The 14,121-nt window shown below is 49.1% G+C and overlaps 4 protein-coding genes across 4 annotated transcripts; all 4 read right to left on the bottom strand.

The window, feature by feature from the left end:
• Window positions 1-6,276: 6,276 nt before the first annotated feature.
• On the bottom strand, window positions 6,277-7,818 carry EsH8_X_000056 (uncharacterized protein; the record flags this gene model as incomplete). The annotated part of the gene is made up of 1 exon (XM_083274144.1): window positions 6,277-7,818. The coding sequence occupies one exon, from the start codon at window positions 7,816-7,818 to the stop codon at window positions 6,277-6,279; it is 1,542 nt and encodes a 513-aa protein (XP_083119536.1).
• Window positions 7,819-8,906: 1,088 nt separating this feature from the next.
• EsH8_X_000055 (peroxiredoxin family protein) lies at window positions 8,907-9,465 on the bottom strand (the record flags this gene model as incomplete). Its single annotated transcript, XM_083274143.1, has 2 exons — window positions 8,907-9,366; window positions 9,422-9,465. 2 exons carry the CDS (start codon window positions 9,463-9,465, stop codon window positions 8,907-8,909), a joined length of 504 nt encoding a protein of 167 aa, XP_083119535.1.
• Window positions 9,466-10,430: 965 nt separating this feature from the next.
• On the bottom strand, window positions 10,431-10,778 carry EsH8_X_000054 (uncharacterized protein; the record flags this gene model as incomplete). The annotated part of the gene is made up of 1 exon (XM_083274142.1): window positions 10,431-10,778. The coding sequence occupies one exon, from the start codon at window positions 10,776-10,778 to the stop codon at window positions 10,431-10,433; it is 348 nt and encodes a 115-aa protein (XP_083119534.1).
• A 1,059-nt stretch (window positions 10,779-11,837) lies between these two features.
• EsH8_X_000053 (uncharacterized protein) lies at window positions 11,838-13,301 on the bottom strand (the record flags this gene model as incomplete). The annotated part of the gene is made up of 1 exon (XM_083274141.1): window positions 11,838-13,301. One exon carries the CDS (start codon window positions 13,299-13,301, stop codon window positions 11,838-11,840), a length of 1,464 nt encoding a protein of 487 aa, XP_083119533.1.
• Between the last annotated feature and the right edge of the window lie 820 nt (window positions 13,302-14,121).

Raw genomic sequence — 14,121 nt, 5'->3', positions numbered from 1 at the left:
TAAGGAGCTATCAGTGTGAAACAGATGAAGGTGACTACAAAAAATAACTGCCTGACCGCTTCAGGCTGGGAGGGGTGGATTCATGAAAGAGACGAAGTAGAGAAATAGAGAATGCCACTAGTCATTGCGACAGATTATCGTGGAGACAATAAGAATAGCCGGCGGAATGAGATGGAGCGCCGTGGAATTTCATAATTACGCTACGTTTAACTTCTGAAAATGATCACCGCACCAAGACGGGACTATTGACTGTGAATACTGAGCCGAAAACAAAGACTTTAAGCAATGGAGTTGCGTTTACACGATGAAAGAATTGCCTATCTACAGGTTCATCCTTATCATTGTCGGTATTTGTCGACAAAGATTGCTTCCTTGGCCATGAGAGTATGTGCTGACCCAGGTTCAATGAACCCACTATGCTCATCTGCTTGGACTTCCACCATAGCCTGCATAGTCGCCTGATCCTTAGCGGTTCTTCCATTGACCCACAGACTAGTATACAGGCTGTAATTGCCAGCCTCCTTCATCCCTCTGTCCTTCCGCATATCTTTTATCACGCCAGCCTCATCATCATAAGGGTGGTTTTGTATGTATTTCTCAACCCCCATAACCAACGCCCATTTGCGAATCAAAGGGGCGTGGTTATTAACCCAGTGCTTCATCCCTGTGTCCCTAGATATTTTAGGGAAAGCAAAAGCAAGCCAGGTGGTGTTATATTCTGAGGCAATGACATCAACTCCCGGGCTAGGCGCAACTTGATTGTATTCGGTAACGAAGAAGAGCTCCGAGTTTTGAAAGTCAACATATTGGTGTTCATCTTCATACAATGTCCGCCAGATGATCTTTCCTTCCTCGGAATGATAGAAGGAGGCAAAATCATCAACCGAGCAGTCAAAGACGTATTCGTCAACGACATTAAAAGGCGGCTCACCCTGAACCGAGAGGTGGGGGCGACTGGCGCGCATGGAATCGTCTAAGTCGCCGGGAACACGGTGTGCTTGAGTGTATTTGACGAGACGAAGTGGTGTCTGGAAAGACGAGACAAGTGGACCGTGATGGTCCCGCCACCGTTTTTGAAAATCGGCAACTGAGACATTAGGCTGTTGGCGGATGGCATATGTGAGTTTGACGACCATGGTTTCGATATTTCTGTGATATGTTCAAAAAAACAATTAAAGGAATGTGACCTCACCGTGTTCAACAATTATCAGGGCGGCGCCTTTTATAAATCGACTAAATAGGGGCCGACGCACTTTACTACTGGCACCCCTATCATCCAATTCCGTTGCCCCATATTCACAAGCGGTAGGGGTAGACATGACTTAGCTGATACGTACCACAAGCCAGGCCAGGAACTGGCTTCAAGCCGGATGATTGATGGCCACAAAGAGTTAACTGGAGATTGATTGCTAAGCTTGAAGTTAAAATTTTAAGAATGCCGACAATTAGTAAGGAGTAATGAGCCAATAAATGTGACTGCAGCGGCACCGCCCCTTGGAGACGGGCGGAGCTGGAGACAATCCGATGGTTCATGTTTCGATGGCACTCGGGTACTTCGGGCATCAGCCCTCCCGGCGTCTCGGGCCCGACGATAAGCCCTTCAGAAGGCTTTTTAACCCAGTAGTTCGAAAATCGCGACTCGATTGCTTAGATTTCTTAGCTCGGGTACGTCAGGGATCGGGTTTCTCTGGGTCCATTGCCTGACCCCTCAAGCCACGAAACTATAAATTTTATCATTTTCTTTCATTTGAAAATTTACTGCTCCTCTAGCCTAAGGTAGTTTTGCAATCCTCCCGCACCAAGAGACTCTTGCGTACGCTGTATTGGTCTCGATGCAGCTGACTGCCGATACCTCGTGTGCAGTCGCGATGTGTTGTAGTTAGGGTTGGAAAAGATTATTAAATTTTTAGGTGATGTAAGGCGTGCGTGTATTGCAATCAACCTTGCCGCGTGAGTAGCCTTTAAAGCCCTAACATACAGTCCGCAATGAATCTGTCAAGAAGGGCTCAAAGTGCATGCCATACAGCACAAGTGCCTAGCAGGCGGCACAAAGTACCTGTCAAGTGCCTCTAAAGGTTGAACATCTGATTTACCTCCTTGCGGACGTTAAGACGGCGCCGCCTCTTAACACGAAGGGAAGTCTGATCCAGAATTCGTTAAATGCCATGCTGAAGACCCTGCACATACCGAAAACGGAAAACGTCGTGGCAGTCGAGCACTGTATTCCATCCCTCCACCATCATGGACCCCCTGATGATGTTAGCGTCATACTGGGCCACCCAGCTCAAGTGAAAGTAGACGTGCTACATTGCAGTTCATACTTCTCCCACCACTCCTTTTCCATCAAACTGGCCTCAAAGCTCTCTAGCTGAACGCTATGTTCACTGCTGGGCAAGGAAAATGGATACAATAAGGGCGATGAGATAGGGGCCTTAATCATGGTGTCGATTGCGGTCGCCAATTCCCTTAATGTCGGCAAGTTTAATATCCTTCGAATCGTTATATATACTCTAAAGACTGCTCTCAACCTGGCTGCAAGCTCGATCTACATTAAGGAGTGCCCACCGAGATGCAAAAAGTTGGATTCTAGGCCGGTAGGGGCGGTGGCAGCGGCATCCAGTACCTAACTTCAGATGGCTGCAACGGCGATTTCCATTTCTATCTCCAGAGCTAGAGGTCTACCAACACGATGGAGTAGCTCGACAGCACCGACCCCATTAGCAGCATTGGCGATGCTGCGGTAGTCCACCTTCATGTTTGGCGTCATGGAAGGGTTATCAGCAACTAAGACGGGAAGAGCTTGACGAATAACATTTTGCATTCCAGCGAGATCTGTGGAGTCTGTCTGAATAATGCACACGAGATCGTCGAGCCAGCTCGTCATAACCACGGCGCGTGCCCCATACTGTTTGCTGCATGCCTGGAGGACACATGCCTGGAGGACACATGCCTCCAAGGTCTTCGAGATTGATCCGGAATCCGCAAAACTTGATCTGCTGATCGGCTCGACCCAGGAAGATGATCTTCGCACCAGTAGCCTCGATCTCCAGTCCTGTAAATAAATTCTCCCTCCGTGGAAAAGGGGTTGGAGAGGAAACGTTCTTCTGTTATCTGAGGTTGCTCAAAATATCTGCAGGCGACCTGAACCACCGCCAAATAAATCTCACCAACTCTCCCAGGCGGTGCCAGCCGTTGATTACTGTCTAGTATGTAGATCCTGGTTGACGGGTTTGGCCCTCCTATTGCGACGGGGTGTCCTAGTCGCAGTCGCTTAGTGGCACCGCATGCTGCCGCTATTGGACCGTATATATTGAAAGCGGTCTTATTCGCAGCCTAAATATCACATACAGTCTGAGTGACTATCTCGCCAACTATATAGACCGTTTTTGACCTGTGAAAATCATCCAGGTCCAGTGCCGAAGCCAGTAAAGGGGTCAGAATGGCGCAGTAAGCGGTTCCCAAGTGACTTAAACCTGCCTCTTCGCCTTTCCTCCGCAGGAATAGAGGGCCAGGCAAACTCGCGCTGTTGAGGACTCAAAGAGTGCGTCTCGGTAATGCTATGGATGTGCCTTGACCAGGAGACAATTGGTTTCTCCGGCGTGGAGTATGCTGTAGATGGAGATGATCCAGTTGATAGAACCGTCTGCGTGCGCGGCGACAACCTCTTCAGGGCCAATTTGACTCGCAAGCTCATAAGCGACCATGCCGGAGAGTTTCCCCAGCTCGGCGTATGATACCTGCTGCTGTCCACACTCAATCGCTACAGCAGAAGGGTTATGCGCTGCAGCGCGCTCAAAGAGTGTAACAAGATCGTCGGTAATAGAATAAACCGTGGTCGACCGAGAATTTCAATTACGCATGGAGCTAAAAGCATGAATGTAGTTGCGAGGCAGAAGTCATACCGACTTGAAATTGTCTTCAGTCTGGCACAGCGACAGCAAGGAGCCCCCAAATATACCCGTTACGGTTTTTATAACACTCTAGGTGTAAACTTGCGCAGAGTACTGAAGAACTATATGGGCCAAGCCTTTAACACCTTCTAAAAATAGACAGAGGTCAAAAAGAAAAGTAGAAAATATAGGGACAGCTGGTTATTGTTTTGCATTAGCAAAGCAGGTGTCACCGGTTGAAGAGATGTATGAAGGATGATTATATCAAGTGTCTTACTAAGCCTCTCAAACTCTACTTAACGCAATTCCCTTCGTTGAGGGGGAGTTCGTACATCGTACAGATTTTGACCCGCCACATATTCCGCGGAGCCCGAAATTAGTCATTATGCATCCAATACGAATTAATCATTTATGACCTAAAGTATATTATATTAAGCGTCCTGGTGCTTCCGACCGACAGTTGGTCTTAGATTGCAGAGATTTTAAGATCGGTATTCATTCGTTCTCTTTTTCAGTCATGTGCTTTATTATATAACTATGTGTATGTTCCTGTCCTAGTGCTAGGAGCTTGCTTCTTCTTCCTCTTTAATAGCTTAACACGGCCACATGCGCTTTATTTCTTTCTAACATACAGAGTCTACTTTAACAGTACCAAAATGCAGTTAACTGTCTTGTTCGCGGGACTTTGTGTCATTTCAACGTAGCGCTCTCTTCAAAAACGAACAAATGTTATTATGCTAATCCTCATGCAGGGCTTCCGCCGCTTCCTCCTATGACTGTTGCAGCACTGGGTTCCGTAGCTACGCTCTTACTCAGTCTTGCTGCGGCAGGAACACGTTTCATCCAGCAACTGCTAGTAGCATTGCGGTTCGTAATATGACTCTGAATAGAAAGACAGCTCGATTTCATATTCTGATCTTTTACAGTTTTGCGAGCTCACGGATAATCCTGACCCTACCGGATTCAAAAACTGTTGCAAGGGAAGTGGATACAATATGTGTGGTCCTCTTGTGAAATAATGATACAACACAGTTGCGATGAATATTGCAAGAAACATTACACCAAATACCTCAAGGGACGTTGGTTTAAGGAGATGGTCTATGCCAGTAGCTTGGTCTTAATACACTAAATCTGCCTTAAACTCATTTTAACTCCCTGTTCCATTCCAGCTTAACTGCCAGTCCAATTAGACACCACATACCTTAGTTCGCATTCTTCGCCATTGTTTCCATTATGACTGCTACGCCTGTTGTGGAGGTAATCAAAAGAGACCTTAATCTAAGGGTCAAACGCCATGAAAGACATGACCAGGTTCCATTTTCCCTAGTCGATAGCGAGCTATTCTGCGACACAGATGAAGAATATTGTCCAGAAATTTCAAAGAACCACCAGCCTCTATGAGAGGAATGGCAGTGAGGAGCTGACAGCGAAAGGGTAGCACCATGAACCATGAAACAGAATGTTGAACCTTTGTGACTCACATATACACTTAATCAGTGTTCTCATGAAGACGCATTCATTCCATGAGTTACTAGATGTAGACTATCATCGGAGGGGGTTAGCTAACTAAAGAGTGAGGGCAATGTCGTCCTTCATGCTGGTCGTTTATGTCGATGACAATTACAAAATAGGAACTCTACCATTCATGGCATACACAAGCTGTACCATTGGTGTATTTTCTTAATTAATCTGAAGCGGGGATGGATTCAACATCGTTGGTTGCTGTTCATGTGGGAGTGCAATCTTGAATGCTTAATGCATAAGTCTTATTCGTGTTAGCATTAGGAAAAGTAGCTGTAAACTGAAATGATAAATGTTGTAAACGGAAACAAAATTGTAATTTGTAGGCGGGGTTTTTGCGTTTCCCTATGAACGGATACCACAAGACAAGCATAAGGCCTATTCTTTACGTTTCTACGTAAACGGGTATAATAAGGCTAGCAGACCCGCCCCGACGCATATCGGCCATTTGGCTAACTGTAACATTTGGGATGTCGTGGAGAGCGGCCACGGCTGCGCATCCATGGCCAGCGACAACAGCATCACACTTGATCAGCTTTACGGCTAGAACCCCGCCGTCTCGAGGGATCGCGTGACAAACTTCTGGCTTGGCCAGGCGTAAATCCCAGGACAAATTCGTCTCGGTACAAACTTGTGGCGCAAACTTGACTGGAATTATGTCACCTCCCACCCGAGATACTGTTCATCTTGAGCATCTGCTGAGATGACCATATACAGAATTCTTCGGGATGCTTCCTCAGTGATGATAAGCATACGTTCCCGCCCTCTCGGCTGCTACGATCGCATATCCAACTAGGCATTTCTAAAAAGGTATTAGACCACTTGATCTCGAATCCCCAACAAAGGATTCTGGGTGCACGCCCGACTATATAGGTGAAGACTCGCTATTTCCCAGCAAGTCGTGCCCCGCAGTATATCTATACCTGTACCACTCGAGATCGAGCCACTCCTGCCGTCCTAGGCTTTCGAACAGACTCATGATCTCCTCGCTGGGTCTCCAGTCGCCAACCTGCCACTGCACCACCGGTGGTGTTTGTGTCGCAGCAGCAGCATCGCCGTCGTTGTTCTTCTTCTCACCACCACGCCCAGCAATGAGCTTGACACCCCATCTGTGGCCTTTTTTCATCGGCAGACCATATTCCTCCACTTCTCTGTCGTCTGAAGGGTGCCACCACAGGTGCGTGAAAATCTCGGCGTCCTCGAGGGTCGGCATATTGTCGCGAGTCAGAGACTTCGCAAACGCCGCAAGCAGGGGCTCGATCCGCTCCCTGCATGGCTCGGTGCGGAACATGTCTAGATGGTAATCGTACTCGTCGTCCGGGTTGTAGTCGCCGTCGAGGTCCATGTCCTCGTCCGTGTCGGTTTCGCGGGGGTAGTGTTCTGTGTCTGAGATCTTATACCCTCCTTGTTCAGAGTCGTGCGGATCCTCGCCACCGGGGCCGACAAAGTACCACCGCCCGTCTGGACGGAGGGAATGGAACTCGAGCCGGAATCGCCGCATCTGTGACCACTGCTGGTCGGTTGGTGCCTCGGGACTGGGGAACAGGTCTGAAGTGACCACAGCACGTACGTCGAACAGGCTTAGCTGCGTACCAAGCTTGCACAGGCCTACAGACACCGGGTCATTATCCGCCGGATGAATCAAGTTCGGCCGGGCCACGGACTGGTCATGCTTGGGGAGCGAGAAGAATGGCCAGAAGTGCAGTGCGGCCCTGGTCAAACTTGCGGGGATTCTTTTCCCGCAGAGGTGCTTCTCCTGGTTCATGATGGCGGCGCCGAACTCGTGGCGGGCGTCTCGCAGGGGGCCCTCCCACGGCCAGGTGTAGTGCTCGCGCATCACCCTACTCGGCATGGAGGCGGGCATGGGCCGCTCCCACAACCAGGGGGCATTCCACTCTTCGACGGCCGGCAGGTGGACGAGGCACTGCAGCGGCACGAGGGGAGACAGAGGGCGTATGTCTGTCGCGTTTTCGGCGTCGGAGCCGTACGCCCTTGACCTGATGGTCAGGCTCCTCACAAAGGGCAGATCTGGCAGTGTCTCGGGGTCGTGCAGCTGCAGGCGGCGCGAGTGATACCTGCGATGGTGGCATGCTGGCTCCTCTGGGTCAAATTTCTGTGGCTGGATTTCGAGCTTGATGCGGATGCTGGCTGGCGGATCCTCGATCCCGTTATAGGCGGCGGCAATCTGCTTATAAAAGGCACGGATGCGCACCGACATGTGGGCGCTGATGGCGATGGTCTCCTCGGCAGGTTCTTGGCACGGCAGTGGCTTCTCTGCAGAGTCGTCGACGAGCAGGACCGGCAGCGAGAGATCATATCTGGAAACCTCGAATTTTGCCTCGACTGCTGCCTTGACCTTTTCAAAAAGCTCACTCTCGAAATCTGGGTCCGTCTCGCGAAGCGGCATGTTGATTGATATAAGTAATGTGATGGATCAGTGTTGGAGTTGGTTCTTTGCTTGGTGAGGGTGGGAGAAGTGGAGGAGGAGGAAGGGAGTAGATCTGCAAGTTTGCTGCAGAAGCAGGAACAGCCATTATGTATAACCCACATGCAGCTTGGCGTCATGCAGGACTCACTCGGGGAAGGAAGAACTATAATACAGATTATATGACGATAGGGAATGAGCATTGATAAGGAATATAGAATAAGCGCTCGGCGGATACTGAGAATGAGCGCTCATCCCCTATAAAGTGTTAGTAATTCTGATATCCTTGGCTTCTTTTCTGCAGGACATCTTGTCATTCAACAACTGCCAAGTATTCAAGGATAGCATAGGCCAGGCCATGTTAAATATAAGTCAGTATAAAGGAGAGAAGTACAATTTGCTCTGGCTACTAGCATCCCTTGTCTTAAGGAGGAGATTATGTAAAGATATCTGTATATACAGGCATAGAAGGGCAGTTGTAGCAGCAATGAATAGATCTAAGTTAACATTAAGATAGAGGTGTAAATGTCCTTACAAAACTAGGATAGCCTATACTGCTATTGTAAAGAACTAAAGCATCTTAAAAGACAATGCCTGCTAAGCTGAATTCAGCTAAAGAAAAAGGAAGGAAACATAGTATTTCTCAGCCTTTAGCGTATTTTACATTAGCAGCAATACTAACTTAGTAGCAATACTAATCAAGCAACTACAGCAACACTACTAAAAACTATTACTATATTTTGTTTTGTGACTAACGACTATAATATAATCTACACCAGTCTCTTTAAAACAGTTAACTACATTAAATATAACTTATAAAGCTTTATCTCTAGGTGTATGTTATTTTTTACATTTTCAGCATAAGTAGTTGAGCCTTTGCTTTACAAAAGATTAGATACATAGTAGCTAAGTAGGCTAAAGCAAACATCAAAAAGTTACATGCACTTAGACATACAAAAAAAAGAGATGTTACTCACACTTAATACATATTTATTTACCTCGATTTCTCTCTTCTTTACTCTCCTTATTGCTATTTGAATCCCATTTCTCCAAATTTATGCCTAGTCCATCTACAACTTCGCGAGGACAGCATCGACACCGCTAACACTGACTTCCTTCGGAACCTCCTCCTTCTCCGCATAGACGATTTTTCCGTTGTCAATGACGAGCGCATACCGCGCGCATCGCTCACCCAGAGTCCAGCCGATTTGCTTGCTGAATGCCAGCTCGCCGTCGCTGAGGAACAGGATTTCCTCGGGGCTGTTCTTGACGTTGTTCGCCTTGCTCCAGGCGCTCATGACGAAGGCGTCGTTGTAAGCGATGCAAGCGACGATGTCGACACCCTTGGCGAGGAGATCCTTGCGCTTTTCAATGTATCCGGGGAGATGGCGGGCGGAGCAGCCCGGGGTGAAGGCGCCGGGGACCGCGAAGAGGACGACCTTCTTATTGGCCCATTCAGCGGAGGCGTCGTAGGCTATCGGGAGGCCGCAGGCTGTGAGGGATTCGGTCGAAGGGTCGTACGGGACGTAGCTTGGAGGTTTATTTTTAGTTATATGTCCTCAATAGGTTAAAGCAAGGGGCTTACGTGAATTTGGTGCCGGAAGGCAGGGAGTCGCCAACTTTGACCATATTAACGGATTGAGAGAAGTCAGAGACTGTATTTAGTTGATATCGAGAGGTTTGAAGAGGAATTGATGCTGTTGGCAATGAGAACAATTGACGGCAAGATATTGGTATGCTGGATGATTATTGTTGAGAGAGGGGAAGATTTGAAATCAACGATATCTGTGCTACAATTGGCCTCATTAGTTCGACCTCGGCTTCAGTTTCCCCGCCTTTGGGGAAGCTCCGACCAAAGACGGAATGTGGAAAAGCAAAGTTGCAGTTGGGACCCACATTCCGGAAGCCGGACATGGAGTTTTGGTTGAGCATCTTGCGTCATGGGCAAGGATCTAGCTCTAACCTTATTCTGCGGGATATTTTCGACGTCTACTGCAAGCTTATAGTACAGAACTCCATAAATGTAGTACTCCTAATTGCAGATTGATTCAACGTCTCATCTTGTTTTACTCAAATTGTCTCCAATATTTTAGGTAGTAAGATGGTTGTACTTTGTTCATTTTCACTCATTAAGCGGATGGGCGGGAGGCATTTCTGAATTAGCTGATTATCACAAATTACAGTATAAAGTTCAAATGAAGACTTGTGAGGGATCATTCATTGTTTTTTAGATTTGTTTGTGTTCGCTGTTGTCAGCTGGCTCGACAATGGCTACCGTGCGCGCTAACTTGCTTATGCCCAGCACAAAGCCCCTATGGGCTGACACAAACAAAGTCTCTTCATTGTCCACCTGCAACCCAAAGATACAAAGACAGTGATATGAGCGATGCCCCTCATTGAAAGGCCCTAAAGATATCCTCTAATAACAAGTTGTTTGGGTTCCAAACCCAAAAGCGCCGTCATACAGTCCGAGGAGGTGACCGCGCCATGGAAAGACTTCATAGGCACAAGCACAGATTTGCCCAGCTGAAGAGAATTTGGGTTTCCTCCTGCCAGCAAAGCTGTGACCATGGGAAATCGGTCTTTGGTCTTATTCATAAGCAAATGCAGAATCTCTCTCCGATGGTGATGATGTGCTTGCCAAAGTTGATGTCGAGCAGGAGAAACATGATGCTCAGGTTCTTGAGTTTACCTTGCTCAATGACCCATCCGACGCCGCTCAGGAGTTTGGCTTTATCCACAAAGTAGGCAATGCTGTGTAGTCCGGGTCTGAAGAACACCTGGCCTTGGCCGTTCTCAAACTTCAGGTCCCAGCTCCCCAGTACATGCCCCACGCTTTGCCGAGGTGTGTAGACTTGCAAGGGCATTCCTGTTTGGTTGGCGATCCCGCCGGCATTGAAAGAGGACCATTGTGCCATATTGAAAGGGTTGGACCTGTGCATTTTGGTATTGGAAGACGAGCGGAACATGGAGAGGAACCGGCAAGGGACGGGGGGGATGTTGGAGTTGGTTATTATCTGACATGATGCGAGATGCTGTTCTTTCATGGTGCTATCCCTTAAGGTTAGTACCAGCATGGGTACCTTGGGGAGAACTAGAGACAGAATTTACTAGTTTGGAAGTGGAAATGATCGTTGCCATTAGGTAAGTCGTCCCAATGTTGCAATGCGTAATAAAACCCGTCTGTTGACGTTTCAAGGGCCCGTGAATGCAACTGGCAAACAGCCGCGAGATTAAGGATTGAAGGTGACAGCGACCTACGCTCGGTGACGACATGCAGCGAAACGAAGAGGCGGGCGTAAAATACTTGATCGACGGTCATGGAGGCCAGGAGGTCTCAAACGAATTGCTTGCTGGCAATAAGCGGCTCCCAGGAAGCGACGGCGAATGTTACCAAAAGATAACCCGGCTTGCAAAAGCACTCTCACTTCAGCCACTACTCTTATACTCGACAACAATGAGATTCTGTCTTTGGTGCAACTTAGGCGTGGTCCTGTAATGGCGTCTCGGATATCTTCGCAAGGGCGGCTTGGGCTCGTTGCTTCCAAGACAGCTGATCGCTAGCCGAAGGCTGGCCCTTGAACTTATCTGACCTAATTCCGCGTCCTAGTGCTATAGTAGAGGAAGCTCGTTCAGGCCCGATTGAAGAGGCCTGTTGAGGCATTGATAGAGAGCGAGGAACAGAAGAAAGCGATGGGGAGGGAATGGAGTGTTGGTGGCAGGTATGAGGCGGCAGTAACAGGACCATGGTTCCATTTGGCATGATTAGTCATTGTTGCGCTCTCCCACTACTAATCCGGCCCTCATTAGCTTATCTATAGGAGAGCGGATGGGATCCTGAGTTTTCCAATGGGCATAGTTGTATGTGCTTAAAAGAAGAAGCAGAGTTGCTTATACAGCGAGTAACGTTAGTCCTCACTGTGGTGGCAGCAGGATCACCTGCACATATGTGCCACTGATAGAAAGGCAAGCAGATACGGGCATCCAAACAGCAGCAGTACCTAGTCTTGAAGGGCTTTGCGCATCTTCGTCTTCACTTGAGCTATTTGAGCCGCAACCTGGTCGTTGATGTATGCATTTATGGTTTCCGCCATGTTCTCCTCGAGCCAGTTGCCAATGTACTCTTTCATCCTGTCTCCCATATTATCCTTCATCCAGTCCTCCATCTCATCACAAATGTCTGGCACTTGTTTCCCAAGCTTCTCGCACTCGTCGTCAAGCTCGCCAGTGTGGATGAGTAGAGACTCGATGGTCTCCTCGGTATTCACTTGACGGTGCTCCAAGTCACAGCAGTTTTCCTCCAGCTCATCATGCTGTGCCTCGAGCTCTTTATTCCGCCTCTGAAGTCCTTCAATATCTTCTTGTAGCCGTTCAATTTGTTGGCGTTGCCGTTCAAGCAGAAATTCCAACCTGCTGTCGGAGCAGTCCGCATCTGCAAGTCGGGATCGCGATACCCTCTCTGGGCGTTGGATGTTTTTTGTTGACGCCGTTGTTGTGCAACCAATGGCACATGAATGTTTTCTTTTGGAAGTTGGGTGTAAATCGACATCTTCGCTCCCGCAGTGCAGCACGCGTTTCGTGGCTTTCAACACACCATGCCGCCATTCGGTGTCGTCATACTCGGGCAGGGTACAGTCGCCGCCGGGACTTTCGACAGATATCGCTGCGGCGTTTGACCTGGCCTTCGACTGCTGTCCCTTACTCAGGCATTCGTCGTACCGCGGGGGTGAATCTTGGTAACGTGGGGGAGTGTCAAAGGGAACCGTGGTGGCGTACGACTCGGTCGTGGCTGGTGTGGTAGATCTTTTGTGGTCCCTATCTGACAAAGGACCACCGTTTTGGTCCTCAGGTATGAACACAATGCCACCTTTGCCATGATACAGCCTGCGCAGGTCCACCATCCGCTCATACGCCTGACGCTGAGCAGCCGTCAGAGTCGGAAACTGCCGAACAGCCTCGGTGAAAGCTCGAAACTTCATCATCGGTAAGACATTGTGCGGAATGTATAGGGAAAACATCGAAGCGTTTGCGAGCGAGGTGGCAGAGTCAAAGGTACGCCGCGACGGGCTGCCGGCGGCCGTGTCGATCGTGAAACCGGTCGGCACGACGAGCTGGGTATGGATGCCGCTGTGCAGCTGGAGTTGGAGGCGGGTTACGAAGCGACTGCCGCCCAGTCGCTGACGGACTTGCTCGAGGCAAGGCGGGCTTCGGTTACTCGTGTCGCTCGTGTCGCAAGTCGTGTTACGCAGCAAGGCGATACGGTCAGGTGTGATCTGCAGATATATAATGGTTTTGGATGTGCTGTCGGTAATGGAGACACTAAGACGGAAGAGGATTGATGATGCCGACTTATACATGGCGTCAAATTTGAAGGGCTGGTCAATAAAGCTGGGCGGTCGTCCATGTTGATCTTCACACACTGCAAAGACCTCGTGGACAAAGCGCAGGTCCTCGCTGGACGACATGTTGCATTCGCTTTTATTAAGTTTCTAGATGGGCACGCAGAGGACGTAGCAGATAGGCACTAGGAGGGTTAATACTCACCGTGGTCATGGCGTCGCCCCTTGCTCCCTTTTCCTGGGAGTCCTTCGCAGGCTTACTGTAGACAAGACGGGTTCCGGCGTGATCCCGACCCTGCTCGGGTTGCGTTGGGGGCTCTTGCGCGAGCAGTAGAATGACCAGGCCGACGGGTGACAGATCCAAGCGCGAAGCCGCGACGGCGACGGATTGGATGAGTTCCGACGGGATTCCAGTCCTACTCGCGCAATGAGTCGGGCAAGCAGCCAAAAGCAGTTGAATGGTCGGGGCGACGGGGGACGGGTCTATCCAATGTGAGCGCGCGCGCGCGCAAGACGAAGGTTGGAGAGGAAGGGAGGCCGAGACGCTGGAGAAGAATGTGGATGGAGAAAATGAAGTCGAGATTAACGTGGCTGCCTAAGGTAGTTGTGTGGTGGGCGGGGTTCGGCAATATGCTATTCCGGGACCGGGACCCACCGGATGGGCAGTCCAACTGTTGATATTATCGCTTATCGCCAGAGCTCTCACTCTTGCTGATTACCGGTGAAATCCCGGCCTAACACTAGATATCCTAAACCAATTAGATCGCAGGGATCCACCGGCAATTTCACAGTCAAGTATTCTGAGTTCTATGAACGGAATCTACCCCGAATAGAATCCAACTCGGATCAAGACGTCGTTTGCGTTATTTTCAGGAGCTGTTTTTGGGCTCCTCGTCATGTACAGACCCAGTTGTGGCTAGAGACCTGCTTAGCTAAGGGGACACCT

The sequence above is a fragment of the Colletotrichum jinshuiense genome, chromosome 10 (genome assembly GCF_051148585.1).
Source record: "Colletotrichum jinshuiense chromosome 10, complete sequence".
Taxonomy (NCBI): domain Eukaryota; kingdom Fungi; phylum Ascomycota; class Sordariomycetes; order Glomerellales; family Glomerellaceae; genus Colletotrichum; species Colletotrichum jinshuiense.
The sequence above is the reverse complement of the archived record's forward strand: the minus strand, read 5'-3'. Positions and strand labels throughout refer to the sequence as shown.